We start from the raw sequence: 26677 nt of genomic DNA on the forward strand, positions 1-26677 counted from the left end.
ACTGGTTGTCAACAGAGATGGGAACAATGGGAAGCCTTGTTGACTTACTTGGAGCCTGTCAAACTGTGGAAGCAAATTATGCTGTTGCAATGGAGATCCTGTGCTGTTGGCTGGCCTCTCCATTACCCTCCAACATCACCATCTCAACTTGACTTTTTGATTGGCAAGGGGGCCTGAAAGTGTCCAATCCACTGAACATCTTGCCTGGGTCATGCCTCCAGTTTCCAGGGCAGAGAGTTGATTTACAGGTTGTGTGTATATGCACAGGTGCACTTTTGCAAGTTTGTCTTGTACAAACATTCCCCTAGGTGGCATAAATGGCATGGGGCTGAGTGAGAATGCTCCTAGATGTGCTATGAAAAGCTGGTGGCCGCATCTCAAGAGGGGGCAACTAGAGCGACTGATACTAGCCTGAAGCTTTAGGTAAGAGTGGGTGAGACTGGGCAGGTCATCAACCTCCTAAATCACCAAGGAAGCTGAGGAGCTTCCATCTCACTGAGGAAGAGGCTGGTGCCTCATTCAAGTGATGCTCAGCAAAGACCTTCTGGAGAGAAGCCAAGCACCACTGAATGAGGGGAGGCCAGCTGACCTCTGGTCCCAGCTCTCAGTTCCACTTCACCTGTCACCCTCTCTCTCAAGGTGCATCGCTCTGAGTGATCTCCTGTGACTAGAAATGAGAGATTCACAGCTCAAGTGTGAGCAATTACCATGAGAACAACAGAGACACAGAGAAGCTCTGGAGTGCTATTCAGGTTGCCAAGGAAGAGGTTGAGGGTTGACCTTGCTATTATGCATGTGGAAATTAGAGGCACTCCATGGCAGTGTTTCTTTTGAGCCTTGCAGACAAAGACACAAGAAGAACAGAAGCCCAGGAGTTAATCTGTGTAAACATGTTGGCCTCGAATTAAAGTCTCCTTCCTTCCTAATAGTGCAACCAACCACGGCAGACTGCTGCTCTGCTTGCCCTTTTCTCTCACTTCACTCAAGTTTTATGGAATATCTACACCAGTGGATCCCAAACTTTTTCAGGCCACAGCCCCCTTGCTTCCATAAACTCATCCCCAGAGCCCCCTACCCTATAAAAAGCATTATTCAGAATAGCAGTTTGCATAGCTCTCTAGGGAATATAGTAACACAGTAAAATTCAAAACAGTAACAAGTAATTGCACATTTATTCAAAGCCTAATTAAAACTATTTAGCTTAATTAATTCAACAAAACTGGTGAACTTGATCCAGTGATGCCAGCTTTTCAAAGTCTGGTAGTAATTTAGCAAGAGTTTTATATACCACATTTAGTTAACTACTTCACTGTTCAGTAAACTTTTAATGCTCTTGATGGGATTAAACTCTCTCTGAAGGAGCAGGTACTTAGCTGGGGGGTATTTCTGCATCATTTGCTGTCACTTGAGGCTCAGGTGGCCTCAGTGACATGGAGTGCCTTCCATCAGCTTTGGCTGGTGGCCCAGCTGCACCCCTAATGGGAGAGGAATAACCTAACTTTTGTTGTCTATGCTCTGGTAACCTCTAGTTTAGTTTACTGCAACATATTATATGTAGGACTGCCTCTGAATATGGTTTGGATACTTCAGCTAGTGCAGAATTCAGCAGCCAGATTGCTCACTAGGGCAAGACAATTTGAGCATATGACAGTGATTCTGGTACAATTGCACGGTTTCTGGGCCCAATTCAAAATGCTGGTTTTGACCCATAAAACTCGGGACCACAATATCTCAAGGACCGCCTCTCTCCATATGAACCAATATAGACCCTGAGATCATCATATGAGGCCCTTCTTTGTGTGCCTTCTCCATGAGAGGTCAGGGGGGCACCATTAGAATGGCCTTTTCTGTGGTGGCTCCCCATTTGTGAAATGCTCTTCCAAGGGAGGCTTGCCTGGCCCCTTCATTATACACTTTTAAGCACCAGGCAAAAACATTAAATAGGCCTTTGGCTGATTAACATTCTATGGCCTTTTAAATGTGTTTGTGGAAGGGGGGTTATTGGTTTGGTTTCGTGTATTTTGCGCTCTCATTTTGTATTATGTTCTGAACAACCCTGTGATCTTCGGATGAAGGGTGGTATACAAATTTAATTAATATTGGGTTTTTTCAAAAGGAAAAAACAATGCAAGTAATGAGTAATTGAAGTGCCTTCCCTCACCTCACCCCACCCTACATCCACTATTGAAATAGAAATGGACATTGGGGCAATTCAGAGAAGCTAGTAAGGGGGCAATTCACAGGCTAGTCATTGCTAATCCATTAGCAATAGGAAGCCATAAAATGAGCAAAGGGCCTGAGCACTCTTCTGTTCTCCCTCTCCCTGAAAGCACAATTCCTTATGGATCAGTTTGGTCCTTTGGCTCCTTGAACTAGGCAAACACAGCAAGGGCTATCAGTGGCTACTAATCATGATGGTTATGCTCTGCCTTTACAGCTGGAGTTACAGATAGGTAGCCGTGTTGGTCTGCCATGGTCAAAACAAAATAAAAAAATTCCTTCCAGTAGCACCTTAAAGACCAACTGAGTTAGTTCTAGGTATGAGCTTTCGTGTGCATGCACACTTCTTCAGATACCAGGTATCTGAAGAAGTGTGCATGCACACGAAAGCTCATACCTAGAACTAACTCAGTTGGTCTTTAAGGTGCTACTGGAAGGAATTTTTTTATTTTGTTTTTACAGCTGGAGGCAGCAATGCTTCTAAATGCCAGTTGCTGAAAACCACAGCTGGAGGGGTGATGGCTCTTGTGCTTGGGTCTGGCTTGCAGGTTTTCCCCAGGCAACTGTTCAGCCACTGTGAGAACAAGAGGCTGGACTAGATGGGCCATTGGCCTCATCCAACAGGCTGTTTTTATGTTCTTAGCAAGTGAGGAGGTGACAATGCTGACAGTGTGCTTCTGTCTTCAGTTCCTTAGATTCACCTTCCTTTTTCCTCTGAGCTCTATTTTATGCCCAGGGCTGTTGCTTCCCTGTGTTTTCAACCAGTTGCACATTTGCAAAATCTGCTGCCAAAAGCAGAGACCATAAAGAGGCAACATTTGTCCTTTGGGAGGCCCCAAACAGAAGGCATTTCTCTGCTAAAGAAGCTGACAATTCCCACTGCAGAGGTAGCAACTTGCGCTGCTTTTGCCAGTGTGTGCCAGACTTTCCACAGCTTCTGTCACAAGCAGGAAAGTGCCTAGACTTTTTATAGCCATTCTGTGCCTGCCTCCAAATCTACCCCTGCTTTGCAAACTGTTCTTCAGAATTTATTTTGATCCACTAAACCTCCATTGAGCTTTTTGTCTGCTGGATCAAAACAAGCCCTTTGAAGAATAGCTCGATCACATGCTCAGATTCTCAAGCCTTTATTGGCATATGGATTGATCATTTGCAGGGTTTGCAACTTAATCAGGAGATCTTGGGAGACCTTAGCCTGGAAGTCTCTTAGGGTCTAAGGTTTAGCAAAGTTTATAGTTCCCTTACTAGCAAGCAACAGTAAGCTGGGGGAACCTAGGGTTGTGTTTGCAATATGTAGAATTGTAACTCCATTCTGCTCAGTTATAAACACCAAATAGTATTATTTAGTCTTGGTTATGGTAATAATTCGTATCATAAAACTGTAGTTAATATCTTGACCCTGCCCCACTGAATTGAAATTTCAGCCTTCACGACATAGGAAAACGGCTAAGTAAACAGCTATTTTCATGGAGGAGGGTCAAGGTATTAATTGATATGCATGAAATTTCACAGCTTTATAATCCCTAGTGTCATAAGATAAGACCTTTGGAGCAGGGATTTTTTTTTAAAAAAAAAGATTTTTATGAACCACCCTAATGTGACAGCCCACCAGATATTTGAAGATGGCTACCATATCATCTCTCAGTCTCCACTTCACCAGGCTAAAAGGTTATATATGATAGCCAGCTGCAAATATTATAGGATCATCATCTTCAAATACTTAGGGACAGGCTGAGGGGGGATGCAAATATTGACATATGTCTCCTTTTTCTTAATAGTACCTTTATTTTCATTGTGTATGAAATCATAACGTGGGATGTGGGGCAGCATGCTCACTGGGCTAATTTTGAGCTTGGTTTCCCTAGGACATGTGGTGGGAACGACTATGGCGTAAGGAGCCTCATGAAAGATTGTGCCTCCTTCACTGCGATATGACAGGAAAACACTAAACCCTGTTAACGGCTTGGCATTTCATGGACGGGAGCAGGGAAATACCAGGCCTAAAGTTCACGGCATGTAAAACGACTTTCATTAAGTGCAGGCAAGGACTGGCCATGCGAAAGCTCAAATGTCACCAGCTGGCACAGAATTTGATAGGGTGGAACTCCTCCCTCCCCAGCCCCATTGGCCTCCTGCTCCATTGGCACTCTGTGTGTGAGATAGAGAGATGGGGAAGAGGCTCCCTTATGACATCGAGTTTAATTGTTCCGGTGGCCCTGGAAACTGAGAGTAACAGTGATTTCAGGTTTGCTGAGGTGCTGAAAGTGGAGAATGATTCATGGAATCATAGAATTGTAGAGTTGGAAACGACCCCAAGGGCCATCTAGTCCAACCTCCCTGCAATGCAGGAATCACAGTTAAACCATTGTTGATTGATAGGTGCTGAAACATGGAAGTAGCTTTGTTGAAGGGTGCTGGTCCCCAAGTGTGCACAGAACGCCTCTGAGTGACACGAGAGGGAGGAAGCTGAAAATGCTGCATTTGGACCTGCCGTGGTCCGAAAGCCCTGTTCACATGTGTGGTAGTGGGAGAGAAATGGTTGCTGAATGACCCTTTGCAATGACCCTGTCAGCATAAAACACCTGTTCTCAGATATTTTCACTGGTTGCTGCTTTGCTACCAGGCTGAGGTGTTACTGTTAGTATTGTTGTTGCTGCTGTTGTTGTTGTTTAGTTGTTTAGTCGTGTCTGACTCTTCGTGACCCCATGGACCAGAGCACGCCAAGCACTCCTGTCTTCCACTGCCTCCCGCAGCTTGGTCAAACTCATGTTAGTAGCTTCAAGAACACTATCCAACCATCTCGTCCTCTGTCGTCCCCTTCTCCTTGTGCCCTCCATCTTTCCCAACATCAGGGTCTTTTCCAGGGAGTCTTCTCTTCTCATGAGGTGGCCAAAGTACTGGAGTCTCAGCTTCAGGATCTGTCCTTCCAGTGAGCACTCAGGGCTGATTTCCTTAAGAATGGATAGGTTTGATCTTCTTGCAGTCCATGGGACTCTCAAGAGTCTCCTCCAGCACCATAATTCAAAAGCATCAATTCTTTGGCAATCTGCCTTCTTTATGGTCCAGCTCTCACTTCTGTACATCACTACTGGGAAAACCATAGCTTTAACCATACAGACCTTTGTCAGCAAGGTGATGTCTCTGCTTTTTAAGATGCTGTCTAGGTTTGTCATTGCCTTTCTCCCAAGAAGCAAGCATCTTTTAATTTCGTGACTGCTGTCACCATCTGTTAGTATATAAAGCCCTTAACGATTTGGAACCAGTTTATTGATGAGATATCCTTATCCCACACCAGGGGTTGGCAACCTAAGGCCTGTGGGCCACAAGCGACCCATGGGAGTTGTTTAACTGGCCCATGGACCCCCGCTGCCCGCTCAGAGACCCCCAACGCCTGGTCGGCTCTCGCCACACTAAACCAATGCGGAGCAGAGCGGGGTCTGCCTTCTGCGACACTGGCCGGCTTCCCATTGGCTGCAGGAAGCTCCTGCAGCCAATGGGAAGCTGTGCACACCTCCTCCACACTGGAAGGAACACCGGAAATAGTGTTTGCACATGTGTGTGTGCGCACACTCATGGACTCTGGCCCACCGCAGTGTCTGCGGGACCGTGAACCAGCTCCAGCCACAAAAACTTTGCTGACCCCTGTCCCACACATACCCATGTGACCACTTCAATTGGCAGAATTTCAGTACTACAGGTGCCACATAATATCTATTCTGCATTTGAAAGAACTTGATTGTTTAGTGTGCCAGCACCTACACTTTGGAACTCCCTGCTTATTGAGTTCAAGCAGGCTCCTTCACTGTAGTCTTTTTGATGCCTGCCATAAACATTATTGGTTAGGCAAAGTGCTTAGCAAGTTGAGGCTATCTGTTTTTGTGTTTTAACTTTTGTATGGTTTAAAGTATGGTTTGGATTTTTTTTTCTTTATTTTACTGTTGTTGTTTTTGTGTAAACCTCTTTGTGGTTTCTTCCAGGCAAGTGGTGTGTGTGTGTGTGTGTGTGTGTGTGTGTGTGTGTGTGTGTTTCTCCCCAGGGCTGTGACTGGCCAAAATCTCAACAGACCAATGAGTTATTTCCCCTCCATGGTGAGCCACCTGGAAGGGGTGAGCGTAAATCAGGGCTGAGAGTACAGTGGGATTTATGGGGTTCCCCAGCCTCTGCAGTCCCATGAGCAATTGGGGGTGATTATTAATTAATCAAGCTCTTCAGGGGCAGAGTCATGGTGGAAGGAGTAATTAAAATAAAGCACTGTGCTTCTCTGGAGCAGATTGTGATTTATGAGCTTGACAAATGGCTCCTTTGTCTCTCCCTACCCCCACCCCCACTATTCATCAACATCCCCCAACCTCCAATGTTCCCCCCTTCTTTCCCCAGGCCCAGTGGGAAGGTCTCACTGGACGCATCGTCTTCAACAAAACCAGTGGCTTGAGGACGGATTTCGATTTGGACATCATCAGCCTCAAGGAAGACGGGCTTGAAAAGGTCAGTTGGGTTGCCTCATGGCTTCCTTTCCTCTTTTCAAAGATCAGAGCAGTTCTCCTGGGCTCCCCCAGACTATCCATTGACCCTGAGAACTATATAGGAGCTGAAGGGTTGGCATTGCACTGGTGAGTGCAATGACATTGCACTGGTGAATCCTGCTCATCCCTTGCTCATTCCCAAATCTCATTGGCCAGCTCACCATATTTCAGCCTAACTGCCTTTGCATGGTTGCTGTGAGATCAGCAAATCAGCATCTGATCATTGCAAGTGGACTTCTTTTGTACATGGAGGTTTTATTTTAGCTCTCCTGGCCGATAGCTGTCCTCCAGGAATGTGTCTAATTCTGTGGATTCTACAAGTAAACTTTGCTTTCTGGGAAACGGGAGGTGTTCTTGTGAAGATGTCTTATTTTATTTATTGCATTTATATCCTACCTTTTTCTCCAAGGAGCCTTTTTCTCTGTCCCCCTCCTCATTTAAGCCCCATAACAACCCAATAAGGTAGGTTAGGCTGAGAGGCAATGACTGGCCCAAGGTCACCCAGTCAGCTTCATGGCCAAGTGGGGATTTGAACCCTGCTCTCCTGGGTCCTAGTCCACCACTCTAACCACTGTGCCACACTGGCTCTTGCCATGTTCACATCCATTTAATTGGGTCATCCAGGGGAGAAAAAAAAATATCCCATTCTAAAAATATCTCCAGACTTTTTTACCTTCTGCAAGACTTTCTCAGGGTGTTGGTGTTCGTATTTCTTCCAGCACTGGTGCTTATTCAAGATAATTTTTGGACACTGTTACTTAAGGCCAGCATGTGGCATTAAAATTCTCCAACAGCTTCTTGTATGCTCTGCAAGGATGCTGGGACTCAGTTAATTTCCGTCATTTCCAGCGAGTTCTTATCACATTTTCATGCTCTCTTTCTCTCTCCCTCTTTCTCTCGAGTGTGTGTGCTTAAGCTCTCTCTTAGCTCAAGAAAGGCTTTAGAGTGTCTGTGTCAAATCTCTGTGGAGTCAGGACATTAAATTCCAGTCAATAGGTAATCTGAATTAATTGTGTGCCCAAACTGGGAGCAAATCCTGATATGTACTTTTGCATTATGTTTAATAGTTTACATTTGCCTGAGGTTTAGCGGTGAGCTTCTGATCTTCCTTGCCTCCTGCAAGTTAACGGATTATGGAGGCATTAAACATGTGTAATTACAAATCCTGTATCCAGCTAGCATGGTGGCAGTGCTGGCAGTGGTGGGATAGTGGGACAGTGTTGTTGAGGGATTTTTATTTTTATTTAAGCAGGCTTGGGTCTCCCATGTAGGGTATTTTTCTTTCTTTTGCCAAGTCATCGTCACAAACTGCAGTGAGGGTTCTTGCTTGCCATTTGTGTGCCATCATAAAGGTAAAGGTAAAGGGACCCCTGACCGTTAGGTCCAGTCGTGACCAACTCTGGGGTTGCGGTGCTCATCTCACTTTATTGGCCGAGGGAGCCGGTTTACAGCTTCCGGGTCATGTGGCCAGCATGACTAAGCCGCATCTGGCGAACCAAAGCAGCACACGGAAACACCGTTTACCTTCCCACCAGAGCAGTACCTATTTATCTCCTTGCACTTTGACGTGCTTTTGAACTGCTAGGTTGGCAGGAGCAGGGACTTAGCAACAGGAGCTCACCCCGTCGTGGGGATTCGAACCGCCGACCTTCTGATCAGCAAGCCCTAGGCTCTGTGGTTTAACCCACAGCGCCACCCATGTCATTCTACCCATTAATAATCTTTCCACACATGGAATATTGCAGGATGAAGGAGAGGACCAAGGGAGGGAACTGTCTTTTGTATATAAACAATCAACTATTTTGAAAGGGGGCCAGTTGGTGTTTTAATAGAATCATAGAATTATGGAGCTGGAAGGGACTCAAAGGGTTGTTTGGTCCAACCCCCTGCAATGCAATGAAGTTTTACTTCATATCAGTAAAACGTTGTGTGGTTACTTTGTGTGGTTGTGCAGATTGGGGCGGGGGGTCTTTAAAAATGTAATACAGAGCTTCTTGCCTTGCAGACTGTGTCATTTAAGACTCAGGGGTTCTCAGATAATCCACAGGTGAAACTGTGAAATGTGCCAGCTTCCTTCTGTGTTAGTTTTTACAAAGTCTTTTGAATCCTCTCCTAAGATAGCTTGAAACATCACTTAGTCATTATACGCACATGCAGACACATAAACATCTTGTTTATGTTGTTGTTGTCACCATCTGTCTGTCTCAATAGACAATGAACTATGCTTGGGGGGCAAAGTTAAACCCCTGTATTAGCAGGACTGACCTCCCCAGGACATGAGCTTGGGTAGTGTGTATGGAGGTCCTGGACTGCCCAGATGATGAGACCCCTCCCCTTTCAGCCAAAAGCAGTACATTTGGCACATACTTTAACTATGGAACTTGCTCACACTTGGATGGTGTTAAAAGAGAACTCAATAAATTCACCATGATGGCCATGCTCTGCCTCCGTTGTCAGAGACAGCAATGATACTGAAACCAGAGGAGGAAAGAGTGCTCTTGTGCTCAAATCCTGCTTGCGAGTTTCCTGTTGGGGCATCTGGTTGGCCATTGTGAGAACAGCAGCCTAGACTAGATGGGTCACTCTGGCCTGATTCAGCAAGCTCTTCTTATGTTCTTAAATCATGTTAAGGTTGTGTTACATCAAAGTAACAGTTTGTACAAGCACTGCCCAGCCCTCTCTTTCATTTTTTTGCCTGTTTTCACTTGAGCAGGGATGGGGATCACTTGCAATCCCCTCCAGATGCTGTTGGACTTACAACTCCCATCAACCCCAAAAGCCAACGCGACCCAGTGGTCATGGATGATGGGAGTTGTAGTCCAGCCACATCTGGAGGGCATCAGGTTCCCCACCCCTGAGCTAGAGACTGATTTCACAATATCTGACCTCCACTCCCTTGACCATTCTCTCTCTCTTCAGTGGCCTGACTGGTCTGGCCTGATGGTTTGGTTGAATTTTTGCTCATTTCTTGTCTGCCTCCATCACAGGTTGGTGTGTGGAGCCCATCTGATGGACTGAATATCACTGAAATCTCCCGAAGGCAAGGCCCCAATGTGACAGATTCCCTCACCAACAGATCCTTGATTGTCACCACAGTCCTGGTAAGTGATTGCAGGGTTCTATCTAGCCCCTCCTAGATTTGGCTGTTTCCACTTCTAGATCGTAACCCCACCACCACCTTCTAAGGAGCTTGAGCTGTGTTTTCATACATTACATTGTGTATGGACAGATTATCCTGATAGCAAAAGGGCTGAACTATTTGGGCATGGCAGGTAACTGTCCAATTACAATGTTCTCCTTGGCAGCATCCAGACTGGGGTTCAGTGAAGCCATTGGAGCTCAATGTGGTGTAGATGGTTCTACTCCTCCTTAAATAATCCCCACAACAACCCTGTGAGGTAGGTTAAACTGAGAAGCACTGAGTGGTCTGAGGTCACCCAGTGGACTTCAAGGTCAAGTGGGAGATTTGACACTCTAACAAATACATGATCACACTTCCTCTCACCAGTGGATTCCAATCTATCTTCTGCTCAGCCCTATGCTGGGGAGCAACTTCCCACAGCTCGCAAACCACCCGCTCTGAAACTGCAACCAACCCCTTGTCATCTCTCAGGAGCACTTATTGACATTTCTCAGCATCCCTTGGGGCTCCCCCTCCCCCCCCCCACACACACTTAGGCACCCAAGTGACAAACTACCCCAAAGTAATTCACTTAGCCAGCGATGCTTGGATACTCAGCCGGTCTCCTTGGCCACTAACTGTCACAGCACATTTAGCACACGGGCCTGCTATTGGATTTGAAGGCAGGCATCAGTTCAGGGTGAATTTCCATCCAGTCTCTAATGAATTATGATGAGGCCCACTGGTTTAGATTCAGATGTGTTAGACAGAGTGCTGAGCTTTGTTACTTCAGGAGGAAGATAGCGGGAGGGCGGGGGCAGGCAAATCCCTTAGAGAGGATGCTGCAGCGAGATTGAAGAGTTTCTCTCTTTGAAACCACACACAAAGGCTCCTCTCTCCCCATTCCAAATCAGCCCCCCATTTTGATAGTTTCTCTAAGCCTTTGCTACAGCATCAGCAGCTGGTCCTTGTGGGTCAAGATTAGCTGCCATAGTATCACGGAATTGTAGAGTTGGAAGGGACACAAAGGATCATCTAGTCCAGGGATCCCCAGCTGATCCTGGTAGATCATGGGATCCTTATCGTGTACAAAAAGTTATGGGGGGAAAGCTTAAAAACTTGACAATGGGTAGATCACTGCCAGTTTTTTTATATACTGGGAGTAGATCGCAGTCTCTTGGGAGTTGGACATGCCTGATAGTCCGACCACTCACAATGCAGGAATCACAGCATCATTTTGGCCTGCAGGGGGAGGCCTTGGTCACCTTGGAAAGGTTAGCCAGTACCTCATACTAAACCTAGGCTCCATCACTATTATAGATTTAAAGCAGAATCATACCATTTGAAACTGTCATCCGGAAACTGTAGTTTGTTAAGGGTGCTGAGAGTTCTTAGAAGACCCCTATTTCCCTCACAGAACTGCAAATACCTCTTCTCATGGGCCTCAGGGAGCTGTAGCTCTGTGAGGAGAATTGGGGTGTCCTAACTGCTCTCAGCAGGGACGCGTGTGGCGCTGTGGGTAAAACCTCAGTGCCTAGGACTTGCCAATCGTATGGTCGGCGGTTCGAATCCCCGCGGCGGGGTGAGCTCTCGTCTTTCGGTCCCAGCTCCTGCCCACCTAGCAGTTTGAAAGCACCCCTAAGTGCAAGTAGATAAATAGGTACCGCTTTATAGCAGGAAGGTAAACGGTGTTTCCATGTGCTGCACTGGTGCTGGCTCGCCAGAGCAGCTTCGTCATGCTGGCCACGTGACCCGGAAGTGTCTGAAGACAGCGCTGGATCCCGGCCTCTTAAGTGAGATGAGCGCACAACCCTAGAGTCAGACACAACTGGCCCGTACGGGCAGGGGTACCTTTACCTTTACCTTTAACTGCTCTCAGCATCTACAGGTGCATGGTCATCTGTCAGTGATCCTTTTGCTGTGATTCCCACATTACAGAGTTCATGACTCTTGGGGTTCCTTCAGCTCTAGAATTCTATGAATCCACAGTACACTTCCCAGGTTTAAAGTGGTGTGATACTGCTTTCAGTGTATAGTGCAGATGGGGCCCTAGACTGCCTTATAAAGTCATAGAATCATAGAATTGTAGAGTTCAGATTCATTAGCTGTGATTCCTGGGTTGCAGGGGGTTGGATTAGAGGTCCCTTGGGGTCCCTTCCAAGAGTTTTATGATTCTGTGCTGATGACGCAGGTGGAGACGAGCACTTCTGCTTTGCCTGAGTTCTGCAACAGTTCCCTTTTCAAGCAGGGAATCACCCACATCTCCCTCCCACTCTGCCACTTGATGGCCTGTTTGCTGTTGCTGATGCTGCCGCCACCAAGACGTGGTGCTGGGATTCCTCCCTGCCTCCCCCTTTCACACCCTCCTGCTCATCCTGCAGCGCCTTGTCGGTGGCAGCTGGCCGATGATGTTTCTCCAGCAGACCGTTCCGCTCTCTCCTCCTCGAGCCACGGGAGAGCTGTGAAGATCCTGAAATTGAGGGCACCTTCGCTGAGAAATCGATTAGCGAGCCCTGAAAGCCTGCGAATTGAATGTCTGACCGTTTCCAGTAATAAATTGTGAAACAGCCCGTGAATAAGTGCCTTGCAGAGTTCAAGAATTACCCCCTAGGAAATGTCTGAGACCTCCAGGAGCGGCGCAGAGGCGAGCAGAGCTCCTACATGATGCTGCTTCTTCAACTGTTAAATATGGAGGGACACGCCCCCCCTCCACTCTGTTTTGTGCCTCCTGAGATTAATGGGGCTTTATGGCTGCTCCTGCCGGCCTCTAGACTTGAGTACAAATGCAAAAGGCACGAGGACCAGCTTCCTGGATGGGCATCCTGCCTGCTGCCTTGCTTTCAGCTGTTCCTTGTCCACCAGCTGTACCAGTTTTGGGTGCTGCAAGTTGTTTGTCCTATTTTAAGGACTGGGTAACCCAGTGATTTCCAAAGTGGGTGGTATCACCTCCTTGGGGGGCAGCGGGGTTACCAAGGGTGGGCATTAAGAGGCAAGATGGTGACACCGTGGGGGGTGGAGGGGCGGGTACCAGAGGTACAAAAGACTATGAGACTTTGAAATGCTAGAATCCCTGGAGCAAGTCCATCGGTTTTGTTGAATCAATTAAATAAATAATTTTAATTGGATTTTGATTAAGTGGGCAATTAATTGTCACTGTTTCAAATTTTATTGTGTTCTTGCAGTCCTTAGGGGGTTGTGCAAACTGCTATTCTGAAGAGTGCTTTTTAAAGGGTAGGGTAGGGGAAACTGGGGAAGAGTTTATAGAACCAAAGGGGTGCTGGCCCCCCAAAAATCAGTACTACTGAAGTAGCTCCTTCACCCTGCCTAGCAGGTTCCAAACATGGAGAAAGCCTCTTTTTATGGGTCTTTCATGGAAGGCAACCTTTATGTGGGGCAGTCAGGCTGAGTTCCAAAGAGCGGTAAGGTCCAGTGGTAAGGCAGGTGGCCATGAAGCCACTCTGGCCTTCTACCACATCCTTAGGAAAATAATGCAAGATGGCCTCAGTTCCTGATCTGTAAAATGAGAACATTCCAAACAGCTGAGCATGAGGGGCCGCAGTCCAAAGCAGAGATGAGCAACCATTAAAATCAATAGTGTTCAATGACTTCTTTCAGGGTGTTTACTTCTGCCTTGAATTGTGGCCACTGAAGTTTTTGAAGCACATTGAAAATAAAACAAGTTCTAAGGATGGAATATGATATTGAATTATTTGCTGCATTTATATCCTCCTGTTTTCTCCAAGGAGATTCCAGGTCCTAGTCAGACCATCTAACCACTACAGCACACTGGCTCTCATTAGTGTTATAATGCTATAATGGTAGCAGGCATGATAAGGACCGAACTGGCTGCAGTGCCAGAAAGCAAAGAGAGACACCCAGATCTGTCCTGTGGCTACTTAAAGGGGCTTCTGTGGCTGGTGGGTTTAGCTTGCATGTGGTTGTTTAGCTACTCTCTGTCTCTTTCCTTCCTTCCTATGTAGGAGGAACCCTTTGTCATGTTCATCAAGTCGGACACCGTGCTTTCCGGGAATGAGCGCTTTGAAGGCTACTGCGTTGATCTCCTAAGGGAAGTCTCCCGAATCCTTGGCTTCAGCTATGAGATCCGTGTGGTGGAGGATGGGAAGTACGGAGCCCAGGATGAGAAGGGGCAGTGGAACGGCATGATCAGGGAGCTGATTGATCATGTAAGTACCTTGCTGTTCTCTATAGATGTTCCTCAGGATCCCTTCCAATTCTACAGTTCTATGATTCTGTGCTGCATCACCCCCCTCTCCCACCTTCATTTGCCTGCCTGCCTGCTTGCTTAAAATACTTCTATACTGGCTTTCCAGAAGGGACCCACGAGGCTCAACCTGGCTAGCAGCAAAAAATAACATCAATAAATGCAACCAGAAAACATGTAAGGATATTGTTTTGAAAAGCAGATAAAAACAGGACAGTTAAAACTTAACCACTTCACAGGTCAGATGCTCATTAAAAAAGAAAAGAAAGTTTTCATATGGCAGGAGAAGGCCCTTAAGGAGAGGGCATGCCTTACCCCCTCTGGATAAGGAGTTCAAAAACCTATGTGCAGCCACAGAGAAGGCCTTCACCTGCACCTCAGCCAAACACAACTCTTGATAGGGAGGAGAGCCTCTCCAGAAGATCTTAATAACTGGACAGTTGTGGAGGAGAGAAGACAGACTTCAGAAATCCCAAGCCATTTATTTAGGGTCATGATGAACTTTGAACTGGGCTCAAAAAATTTACCAGAAGCCCACGAATCAGCTGTCATAAAGAAGTAACATACTCCCAGTACCCAGCTCTGTTCAGCAGACTGGCCACAATGTTCTGGAGCAGCTGGAATTTCTGAAGACTTCTCAAAGGCAGCCCCACAGAGAACACATTGCAGTAGTCTATTTGAGATGTGGCTAAGGTATGTGTCACCATGCCCATCTCTGGTGACTCATGGAATGGGCACAGCTGGTGCACCAACCTAAGTTGGGTAAATGCAGTCCTGACCACAGTCAATAGTTGAGCATCTGTGCCCAAGGCTGGGTCCAGGAACATCCCCTAAGCTGTGCACTTGAGTTTCCAAGGGAGGGATTCTGCCCCATTTCTGTCTTGTCTGGATTAAGCCTCAGCTTGTTTGTCCCCAACCCATCCATGATCAAATTAAAAACTGAAGGAAAAATTGAAGGAAAATTGAAGGAAGGAGAAAGAGACATGGATACTATCCACTTGAAACTGGCTTGTGTCGGACTTGTGTTCGACCGAGCTCCTCCGAGCTCCTCCTACGTGATTAACAACCTGAGCCTTGATGAGGTTCCAAGCACGTTCCCCCATTACGCAGAGTATCCAGCACAGGGAAGGACGAGATAGTATGAGCTACATGGCAAAAAGAGTTTTATTCCTAACTACGCAGACAGAAAAGAAAATGCATCCTCTCTCTGTGAGAGCAGAGAGCAACTGAACAACAAAGGAACAGGAAACCAGTAACGTCACATCCGTCTCCTGTCTTCCGTGAGACTTCCAATAGCCTGGAAGCTATGGAATGCAAAACAGAGTCCTGTGACTCCAAGAGCACTGCACAGTGACAACACACCGAAACTAACAGCTTGGACTGAAACTGGAGTATTGGTGGAGAGAGAGAATCTGAATTTTCATACATTTGTTTATTAGTAGTTACTTAGATCTACAATCTTCTTAAGACTATGCTGTGCATCATCTGTCTGTCCATCCAACATCCATTTCCACATGTTCCTCTTGAGTGTGACCAAGAAACGGAACGAAATATTGTGCTTCTTTGGAGAGATTGCTCTGTGTATATGCTCTGAGGTAGTTGTTGTAGTCCCTAGAAAAGGTGTCTGGTGAAACATACCTTTTAGCTCCCAAACAACTAGAAGGACTTGCTAAGGAAGAGGCAGAGAATCAGAGGCAGACTCAAAAGCAGAGTGTTTCTGAGAGGCATGGGCTGGAGTCACATCCAGCCCTAAGCAATCTGTCTCTCAAGGAGTTAAGCTGTGGCCTGCGGTCCAGAATCCCAGAGGCAATATCTCCGCTTGATGATCCATGCTTGCACTTTTATAGCCTGACCCTGCTGCAAAGCAGAGGACAAGCTGTTAAAAAAAAAAAAAAAAGCAGGACCAGGTGTGTGAGGAACAATTTCATTTATTTGGAAATGCAGTTTTATTTTCAAAAGCAGAACGTAAACAGATTCTTCCTTCCAGCTGAGTAGATGCAGAAATCTTTTGCAGGCGACAGAGGCAGTTCTCCTCCACCTAGCAGTAATACACCCTTCTCTGAAAACGCTAAGCTGGATAGCCTCCGTGGATAGCATTATGGGGCAAGCTTCTCCTCACTCAGGTTTGGTTGGACTGGAATCTTTAATAAAATTAAAAAGCAAGAAAATAGCTTGGCCCATTTCTGAGCCATTCCTGGTTCTCTGGCACTCAAGTGGCAAGCAGAGAGAAGCCTTTTGTTTCTGTTCTCCTGGGTCTGAGGGCTTGTCCACGCTTCTGCTTGCCCCATGCCTAGAAACATAGGAGCCAACTGCAGGGGCCCTTGGGTGCTTGGGCACCCACAATAATATAATTGTGGGGGCTGGGCACCCACAAAGTCAATGAAGAAGGCTGGCAGGTGGCAGCAGCACTGCCTGCAAAAGAGAAGCTGTTCAGCTCTGCCCTCCTCGGCCAACGAGTGAGGCACCCTTTTCTGGGGGGTGGGGCTCAGACATGGAGGTAGTCTCTCTGCCTCCAAGCCCTTCCCCATGGAGAAGGGTGCCTCGCTGGCTGCAGATAGGAGGAGGAGGAAGAGGAGTCATTGCTGCTGGCTGCCGCAATGTGGACTTGCAACATCACTCGCCCACACCTGCACCTAGTGTGAGTGAGATCACATGCACTACGTCCAGGCAATGTCGCATGTCCATGTTGCGGTGGTGGGCACCCGCAATCCTGAGAGAAAGGTGGCACCCCTGCCTTGAAAGCATGGGTACAATCAATTTTCCGCTTGACCTGAACTTTCTAGGCTTAGGTCTGAGCAGTTTCCTTCTTGCCCCCACTCCTTTTCTAGTGAAAACCACTCTTCAATGCTAAATCGGAGCAAACGTCCATCTGGGGAAAACCTGAATTGCTGTTTGCTCCAACTGAGCACTAAAGAGCAGTTTTCCCCAGGGGAAACCAGTGGGACAAGAGGAGGTGTGAATAAGAATAATATTACAGCATGCCAGGGTGCAAGCAGAGGGTTGGACTAGTTCTGCCCTGCCCCATGTTATCCTCACAATAACCCTGTGAAGTAGGTTAGTCTGAGAGTGAACGACTGGCCCAGGATCACCCAGTGAGCTTGAATGGGGGATCTGAACCCTGATCTCTCAGGTCCTAGTCTGACACTTTAACCACTACACCACACTGGCACTTGTGGACGAGCACACGCCAACGTGTTTCACACAAGCAACAGGTACAAAGTCACTTTGCAAAAGAAGAAACGCTTTGAAACAGCAATTTTAAAAAAGCAACCACGCTCGTAAGAGCACTTTCAAACAGTAATTACCACCTGCCTGTTGAGAGCATCTTTTTATCGGAGTCCCTCAAAGCACTCCACAAACATTAATTACCCCCCTGCAATGCTAAGTGGGTTCCGTTTTAATTGAAACTGTAAATGACTTTGCTCAGAGCTGTGCACCGTATCGGGGCAGAAGGGAGGCAGGAGCCACAGATCCTAAAATCTGGCTGCCATGGCTGCGGCTTGTCTGGCTACTGTCGTTTTACACGAACCATGGTTCTGACAGCTTGCACCATTTTACGCAGATAATCAGTTGGTGTAGTACAATAACAGGAGAGCAAAGGGGCCTTGCTTCCCTATGGGAAAGATGTCTTTTTAATAATCCTTTTATTAATAGGAGATCCACCTTTCACCATTTATTTTAACCATTTGGTGATTAATCTGGGCTGCTGTGTGCAGGAAGTCACATGAGGCTCCAGAACGGCATCAATTTCTTGATGCTCTAATAATACCATGAAGAAAATAATGCAATCTGAGGGACTTCTAATTTCCCAGCCCACTGAAGTGTCTTCCATGCAAATTTCAATTCAGAGGCCTCCTCAGACTGAACCTGTAAAACAGAACAAAATAATTAATGGCATAATTACCCTCTGAATGCAGTTTGGAGGCATCAAAGTGGGGGGAGGCTCTCTCTTTTATATCCACCGACCCCACGGAATGTCTCCCTTAGCAATTGATTTGTTGGGTTTAAGAGCGGGAGAAAGATGTACATACACAGCACTGCATCAGCCCAGCCAGGAAGCAGCATTTATTTCTTCCAAGTCAGACTACTCTAAAAAGCCAGCGCAATGTAGTGATTACAGTGGTGGATTGAGACCTGGGAGACCAAGGTTCAAGTCCCCATTCAGCCATGAACTTCACTGGGTAACCTTGGGCCAGTCACTGCCTCTCAGTGTAGCCTGCCTTGCAGAGTTGTTGGGGGATTAAAGGAAGAGGGGGAGAACCACATACACCGCCCTGAGCTCCTTGGAGGAAAAGTTGTCATATAAATGTAACAATAAAGCAAAGCCTTCCTCCAATAGTTGGGGCTTGGTGTGAGGACTGCTGTTGTGTGTGCACTGCCATCCACAGTATGAAGGTCAGTGTGTTTAGGTGCATGTCTGAGCAAACTATAAATGCATCCTATAGATATCCTTTTGCAGTGTGTGTTGAGGGGGGTACACTGTAACTTCAGGCCAAGTGCCTGAGTTCTGTGGAACCTTGCAGAAAGCTGTGATGCTTGTTCTCTGTCAAGAGACCTGACTTGGTCAGCACATCGTTTGATGCACAACTTTCCCCCCTGTGCAGAAAGTCAATGAGTCATGTAACTCATGACTCGCCCAAGGCACACTGTTTCCCACCACAGGTGGCCTGTGATGTGAGGATGAGGACAACCAGTGGTGCTGCCCTTTATTTGTCAGCACTTGCAATTTGGGATTGCAGGGACTCTACTTTGCCCCCCTGCTGTGTGATCCTGGCAGGTCTGGCCACAGGCAGTGCAGCCTTAAGGGAAAAAACAGCTTTTTAGAAAGTCCTTTGTTTTGAGGCTGGCCTGAAGCAACAAAAGCAAGAACATCTCGTGCCTTGGAAGGTTTATGTGTTCAGTTCCCCCCACCCTGCAAAATGGCCATTTCCTCCTGCAGCTGGGAAAATCCCCAGCTGGCTCAGAGGACCATCCCACACCATGGCCATTCATTTCACACACAATTTTCAAAAATGTAGATGCTAACCTTTGAAGACAGCGAGATCCTGCAAATGCAGGAAGAAGGAGGAGGAGGAGGAGGAGGAGGAGATCAGGGACACAGCTCCACCCCTCCTCTGTTGCATCCCCAAACAACTTGCGGTTGAAGGGGACCCTCTCCACAGATCTTCATGCCTGAGCATTGACACCTCGGGACGCTGCTGGAAATCTCTGGAGGAACCCGATGCCGAACTTAACGAGCCATTGGCTGGATCCAGCAGGCTCTTCTTACATTCTTAAATTATGTGGTTATGTGGGAATTGGCTTTCTTCATATTCATTATAGGTTTGGGTATATAGGATTCTTTGGTGTTGTGCAAAACTCACTTTTGCTTGTGGTTAATGAACAGTATATCCATAGATGATCCTATCAAATAGCAGAAGGTTAAAGTTGTGGTCTTTGGTCTTAAAGATCCACCTAGAACAGCATTTTGATTCCAGCTAGATACCGCCTGGGATTTTCACAAGAAAGGCATAAAGGTAACCAGTGCCCTCTCTTCTTTGCCCCCCCCCCCCCCGGGTATCTAGTACAGTCATACCTTGGATCCCGAATGCCTTGGTATTTGGACATTTTGGCCACAAACCCAGAAGTGAGTGTTCCAGTTTGTGAACATTCTTTGGAAGATGAACATCCGACAGGGCTTCCGCAGCTTCCAATTGGCTGAAGGAGCTTCCTGCAGCCAATCAAAAGCCGCGCTTTGGTTTCTGAACGTTTTGGAAGTCAAACGGACTTCCGGAACGGATTCCGTTCGACTTCCAATGTATGACTGTACTCAGAAATTTGCTATCCTGGGCGTGGTTCTTCATGTATCTATCAGGGATGGTAGCTTGGTTAATCTTCTATCCATTAATTCATCTTTTGCTGAAGCCACCTCAGCTCCTGCCCATTGTAACACCCCAGGACAGTGAACTGCATCAGTAAAACTTATTCAAAAGAAACTCTTCATGACACATAATTCCTTCTGCCTTCTGTTCCTTATAGCTCCAAGGTAGCCTTGTTCTGACACTCCTACTGCAGAAGAGGCTTGTATCAAAAGCGGCTACATCTTTTTCTCCTTATTGGACATTTTGCACCAATATAAGCTGTTCTCTGTGATTTCTACTTGGCATGAAGAACACAGAAAAAATGGAGGGTTTTTCTTGAACAGAAATGCCTCCCCACTGATAACTGCAGCTCAGTCCTAATCTCTGTCCCTGGGAGATGATTTGACAGTTGATTTAATGCTTTCACCATAAACAGAGCATTTATTGACAGTAAATTCCAGCAATTTATGTCCTTACAGCTACCTGGTTTGGGAATGTTTTTGCACCTGATGCTGAGAGATTGTTTAGTGCAGTTGCGGGCAAAATCACTGCCCTCAGATGGAAAGGGGCAAGCTTTCAAGATATGCCCTGATTCTATGCCCTGTATGTTCTGAGCTGCAGGAATTTGGCATGGAGAAAACAAGGGCCCAGAGGATGGGAAGGAACTCCTGAAACACACAGTTTATCTTTGCCTCTTTATGTTTGCCTGTGTCCACTAAATATTTTGATTCAGCCGACCCGAAAGGAAGGTAAATTTGAAGGCAAAACATATGTAGAGATCTTCACAAACTCTCTCAGGGAAGACGCATTGTGAGACATTGCTGTGTTACACTTGGAATGAATTTCTCAGAGCGAAAAGAGTTCTAGTAGGATTGGTGAAAATTCTCAGGCTGGCTTTGTGCCTCCAACCTAGATGTCTTTAAATGTGATCTGATCTAGGCTTTTTTTTTTATCTTGTTATGTTTGTGCATCTCTTGATAGCCTTTTGAAAAAAAATGGCTTTGGAGATGTGGCTTTAGCAGTCTTGACTTGCATGCCAATTTTTGCACTGCTGTCTATCCCTTTTATTCAATTCTGAATTTGGGGAATGGGATCCTTTAACAGACACTTGCAGCTGCAAACCACGAGGGCAGGAGAGAATGAAGTTCAAACAAGCCATTGTTTTGGTGAAGGCTGGTAACTAGACAGACATGGGCATGATCAAATTTTGTTGTCAATGGTGATGTACGTGGGGCAGAATAAAAAGCTGGGATGGAAAGCAGTTATCCAGCTGACCATTTTGAGACATGCTGTGATCAGATTGTCCACGTTACTTCTTGGGTGACCTTCCAGTTCCCTGCGTGGTGGGAAGACTGTCCTGCTCTCCCACCAGGAAGGAACATAATGTTGGAATCAGCCATTATGAATCTTTTGCCAGTCATCTGCTGAAATCTGCTGGAACTAACAACCAAGTATCTTCTTCTCCACAGTCTCTTGTGTTCTCCAGTAAAATCAATAAAATATGCATTATTTACCTTGTCTCCCAGTGGTGCAGACAATTAGTTTATCTAATATCTAAAGTATACATGTGATGTTCCCTCCTTTTCCACCTTGGTATACTTTTGCTGTTCCTGTAGCAGCCTAGGAATGAGTGAACTGGTCAGTTCCTACTTCTCTCAGTTTATCATTGTTTTCCTACCTTAAGTTCTTTTCACCCCATTTGCAAACTTTTAAAAAGTATGCATGAAACAACTGCTTCTTTGTGCACATTTCTCCTGATATATGCATTTTTGCAGCAATTTCCCCAAATGCAACGCATTCTTAAGAACACAAGAAGAGCCAGCTGGATCAGGCCAATAACCCATATAGTTCATCATCCTGTTATCACAGTGGCCAACTAGATGCTGGATCCCAGCACAACAGCCCTCTCCTCTCCTGTGGTTTCCAGCAACTGGTATTCAGAAACATTACTGCCTCCAACTGTGGAAACAGAATATGACCATCTTGGCTAGTAGTCATAGATAACCTTATTCTCATCCATCCACCTTGGCATCAATGAACACTAATGGCCACTGAAAGGGTGGAGTGGCCAGTCCCTGGCATGAATGGAGAACCAGTAGTTTGGGTCTGCTATGGAAAGAACAGGGATGGTCCTGCTGTGTCTGTCTTCCTTATCAAAAGCATTTGTGCCAATCAGACCAAAGTATAAATTTCTCTTAACTTTCCTTTGAGACACTTTATAGACCCCACAAAAAACCAAAAGGGATAAGAACAGGGATGTGATTTCAACCCTTGAGTTCCTAGGGCAACTCTGCTACCTTCCTGGTGTTCTGGACTATAACTCCTATCAGCCCCAGCTAGCTTGCCATTGTGGTCCAGAACACCCAGAGGGCACTGGCTTGGGGAAGGGTGTGCTAGGACATTTGGGAACTCTGATTCAGAAGCTGCCAAGTGAATCCAATCCCAATAGCACGGCTTCCATTCAGGGCTAAATTTTAAGCTACCCAGAATGCATGCAGAGTTTGCAAAGGAACCCCAGGGCAGCGCTCTGAAGCTGCCAATGTCTCCTTTGCAGCTGCAGGTTTACCTGACTCATATTGGACATCACATGGCATCAGATGGGTGTGGCTGGGGGGGGATGGCATTGCAGGCCCAACTGTGAGGCCTGATTTGACCTGTGGGCCAGAAATTCCCAAGACATCGATCTTCATAGCAGCCCTTGGGGAAACAAGATTGTGACTCGAGAGACCCAAGAGCCTTGCCCACCGCCCTTTTCTTCCTCCATTTCTAACAACTGCTCCCTCTCTCTCTCCTGCTCCACAGAAAGCTGACCTGGCTGTCGCTCCGCTTACCATCACCCATGTCCGAGAGAAAGCAATTGACTTCTCCAAGCCCTTCATGACTCTGGGGATCAGCATTCTCTACCGGAAGGCCAATGGGACCAACCCCAGTGTCTTCTCTTTCCTGAACCCTCTGTCTCCTGACATTTGGATGTACATCCTCCTTGCTTACCTGGGAGTGAGCTGCGTGCTGTTTGTGATAGCCAGGTAAGGAGCTCACCAGCTACAAGGGGCACCAAAAGGAACTCTGTCCCTAGGATTCAGCTCCTATGCTAGGGAGCGAGATCCAAAGTCTAGGAGCAGCCACTGAGAAGGCCCTCTCCTGTGTCTCCACCAAGCACTCCTGTGAGGGTGGCAGAACTGAGAGAAAGGTCCCCCTTAAAGATCTCAGAGCCCAGGCAAGTTGGTATGGGAGAAGACGGCCTTTCAGGTAGCCTGCATACACATATGCCAGTCATCTTTTCTCAAAGAACAAGCCAACCCCTTAAGAGAACTTTGGGGAAATCCCCTCCTCTCCCCTGAATGCTAAGTCCCTTCATTTTTGAGGGATAGGGTGTCTCTGTGTAGGGGTACCACTTTGACTCCCACCATGGCACTTAGTGCTGTGGTCTAAACCACTGAGCCTCTTGGACTTGCCGATCAGAAGGTCGGCGGTTCGAATCCCCCTGATGGAGTGAGCTCCCATTGCTCGGTCCTAGCTCCTGCCAACCTAGCAGTTCGAAAGCACGCCAAAAAGTGCAAGTAGATAAATAGATACCACTCCGGTGGGAAGGTAAATGACGTTTCCATGCAGTGCTCTGGTTTCACCAGAAGCGGCTTAGTCATGTTGGCCACATGACCCGGAAAAACTGTCTACGGACAAACACCAGCTCCCTTGGCCAGTAAAGCGAGATGAGCACTGCAACCCCAGAGTCGTCTGCGACTGGACTTAACTGTCAGAGGTCCTTTACCCTTTTTTATGGCACTTGAGGAAAGAGCAGCCCTACAAAGGGTCTCCCCTCCTCTGTCCGTGGCAGCCAGTCCTGGCTCCAGTCCCCATAGCTTCCTGCCCCCATTCCCAGCGCACACGCAATGAGCAATGGCAATAGCCCAGCACGTCCTGAAAAATAAGTGGAGGATGGCACTGACCCGGTTGCTAATGGCAGGCATTTGGTGCAATGGGAAACTCCGCGCTGCAAGCCCTGTGCAGGAGACAGCCACCTTTAGCGGGGAAAAGCACATCCCACAGTTAAAGGCAATTGTCTGTCTCTTGCTGGTAGCAGGTAGGGAGGTTGCTGGCCTCCTTCCCCATGTTGGGTTAATAGGATATAATTGGGAGAAGTGGGGGGGACATGGTGGGTGCTGGGGGCCCTGGCCATCCCCTCTGGGTCAGCTCTGTTCCTGCCTTCAGGAAAATAGCCTGTCCAGGCTGGGATCTGAGAGGAGAGAGGGAGGCAGAATGGAACCACAGCGGTGGCAGCATCATTATCTCCATTAGCCCCGGTGTTCCGGCTTTTATGATGCTTTGCTGGCTCCCTGGGGCCATTACAGCATTTGGAGGCGATTACCTGAGCTTAGTGCCTAATACTCTAATTTCATGTAATGCACTTGTCAAAATCAGCTCCGCAGGGAGGAAGGCTGACTCTTTGTTTGCTCTGGCACATCTGGATTGGCAAAGAGGTCTGCTTTGAAAAAGGGGTTGGGGGAAATGCAGGAGGGTTAGCCACTAATTTTGAGGAGAGTCATCTCCAAAGAACCTGATATTTGTGGAGTGGCTAGTCCTCAAGAGAGTGTCCCGGTGCAAGAGAGCCGCTCAAAAGGGGAAAAGAGCAGATGAAGAGAATAAGTTTTCTGGGGAGAAATAGATTCAAAACCTGATTTAGCTACACACTCCCTGTCTGGCCTTGGGGCAACAGTTAAAATTCTTATAAAGAATGAATTAATTCCACTCCATTTTTGCATTGTGCCAGGCCACAATGGGAGAGAATTACTTTCTGCTTTTCATTCTTCCGCTTAGTTTTGCCTCTCTGTCTTTCCATCCACATTTGCTCTTTGATGATTTCATCTGCACAGATTTCCAGGCAAAATAAACCCCAAGTCACATGAGTGTGTGTGAGTGCATTTCAGAGCAAAGCGCAATTTCTCCCCTTGGCTTGGTTTCAATTAAAGTTCCTGTGACTGTAACTTTCCCCTCTAAACCTTCCTGGCTTTTATCTATCTCTTTGAGCAGCACCTGGTCTTCTGCATAATTAAGGCTGTGCACAGATGGTTCTGGGCAGAAGAGGGTACAGAGAGAGGGTCCCAGGACATGGGAAGGAGGAAATTGGATCTTTCGCCCCCAGCAATAATAGGGAACATTTTCACTCTTGACCCTTGCCCAGCTCCAGGATTCTAGCCTGCAGGGGGAAAATGTTGCCAAAATTGGCACACCTTAATTCAAAGGCATGAGCCTCTCTTGAAATAAACCGGCCTCCCCCTGCCTCCCCACCATATAAAGGCCTCCATCAGTTCCACCATAGGTCACTGCTGCTTAAAACCAGCTCTGTGGCTGCTTGGAGACCCAAAATGGCAGTGTTTTGATCCATCAGAGCTTTTAATAAGGCTTTGAAGCTTATTGATGGAGCTGCAGCCTGAATCCGCCAAATGTCGCTGAGGTTAGAGATGTAGAATGATACCTTCTAGGTGGCCACTTTTGCCTGGCGTTGCTTTGTAGTGTAGTCAAGGCAGCAACATGAATGACAACGTTTAATTGTGGCTGGCTGTGCGTTGACACCTGGGGTTTCAGGACAGCCCCGCTGCTACTGCTGCCGCTGCTGCCACACACCAGCAGGCGTGAAGTTCTGTATTTGGAGGGGCTTGGGGGGGTGTTGGATTGGGCCATGACTGTTTTTGCAAATACAGAGGCTCCTTATTGTCTGGGAATGCCAAAGCGCCCCCCCCTCTGTCATTCAAGAATGTGGTATCTGCTTACACACAAGGAAATGAATGAGGCAAAATAATAAAATGTGCCAAAGCTGCTCCTCCTCCTCCTCCTCCTTCCTTCTTCTTCCTCCTCCTCCTCTTTGCAGATCTCTCCATTTCCATTTCAGCTGAGTGTTTGGAGGAGATGAGGCTGTTGTAAAGCCAGGGGGAATCACAGAGGGAGAAATTGCAATGCTAATTAATTTGTTTGGTTCCAAAGCAATTATGCCAATTATGCAGAATTTAATTTAATTATCTTGCAAAATGGAGGACCTTTGGAAAATGTGAGTAAGGCACTCCAAAGGTCCTGCATTCTTCCTCAAATCCACCTTTAACTGGTCTGGCTTTGATTGGATCTTTGCAGCAAGAGGAAGGAGCAGAGATGAGAATGTTCCATGACAACACCAGCCAAGGCTTCCTGGAAAAGGCCTACCACTGTCATCTTGGCCTGATCATTGAGATGCTCGAAGGGGAGTCAATTCAGTCATACCTTGGATCCCGAACGCCTTGCAAGTCGGACGTTTTGGCGAACTATTTTTGGAAGCCGAACATCTGACGGGGCTTCCGATTGGCTGCAGGAGCTTTGGTTTCTGAACATTTTGGAAGCCGAATGGAATGGCTTCTGTTCAACTTCCAAAGTATGACTGTATGTAGCTCTGTAAGCCAAATTTGGGTGATAGGGGAAGCAGGTCACCTGCTCTGTCCTTCTGTTGGAAACTACCAGTAAAACAAAAGTGGCAGTCATGGGGCAGCTGGTATAGGACCTGATCCACGGCTAAGAGAGGTTATTGTCATCACCCCCTTTTTATCCCTGACTCCACCCCACTCACAGGCTTCCCCACTGCCTTCTCAGTGTCAAATCTTAGACTGTCAGCTGGTCAGGGCAGACAGAGACCTGTCCTCAGAAAAGCACCAGTCCACCAATGACACAACCATCATCATCATCATCATTAAACAGGGATGATATGGCTACTCAAAAAGAAAGGGATTTC

The 26677-nt window shown here is 46.9% G+C and overlaps 1 protein-coding gene across 1 annotated transcript in view; it reads left to right on the plus strand.

Annotated features, from left to right (window-relative positions):
- The window catches only part of GRIK3 (glutamate ionotropic receptor kainate type subunit 3), a 185624-nt gene that overhangs the window by 139917 nt on the left and 19030 nt on the right, over positions 1-26677 (plus strand). Inside the window, exons 8-11 of the mRNA XM_081872420.1 lie at positions 6598-6705; positions 9731-9844; positions 13845-14048; positions 22729-22952. Of these exons, the coding sequence (XP_081728546.1) occupies positions 6598-6705; positions 9731-9844; positions 13845-14048; positions 22729-22952 (650 nt within the window). The remainder of the gene's footprint in view (positions 1-6597; positions 6706-9730; positions 9845-13844; positions 14049-22728; positions 22953-26677) is intronic.

Source organism: Podarcis erhardii (genome assembly GCF_964252035.2).
Source record: "Podarcis erhardii genome assembly, chromosome: 7".
Classification (NCBI taxonomy): Eukaryota; Metazoa; Chordata; class Lepidosauria; order Squamata; family Lacertidae; genus Podarcis; species Podarcis erhardii.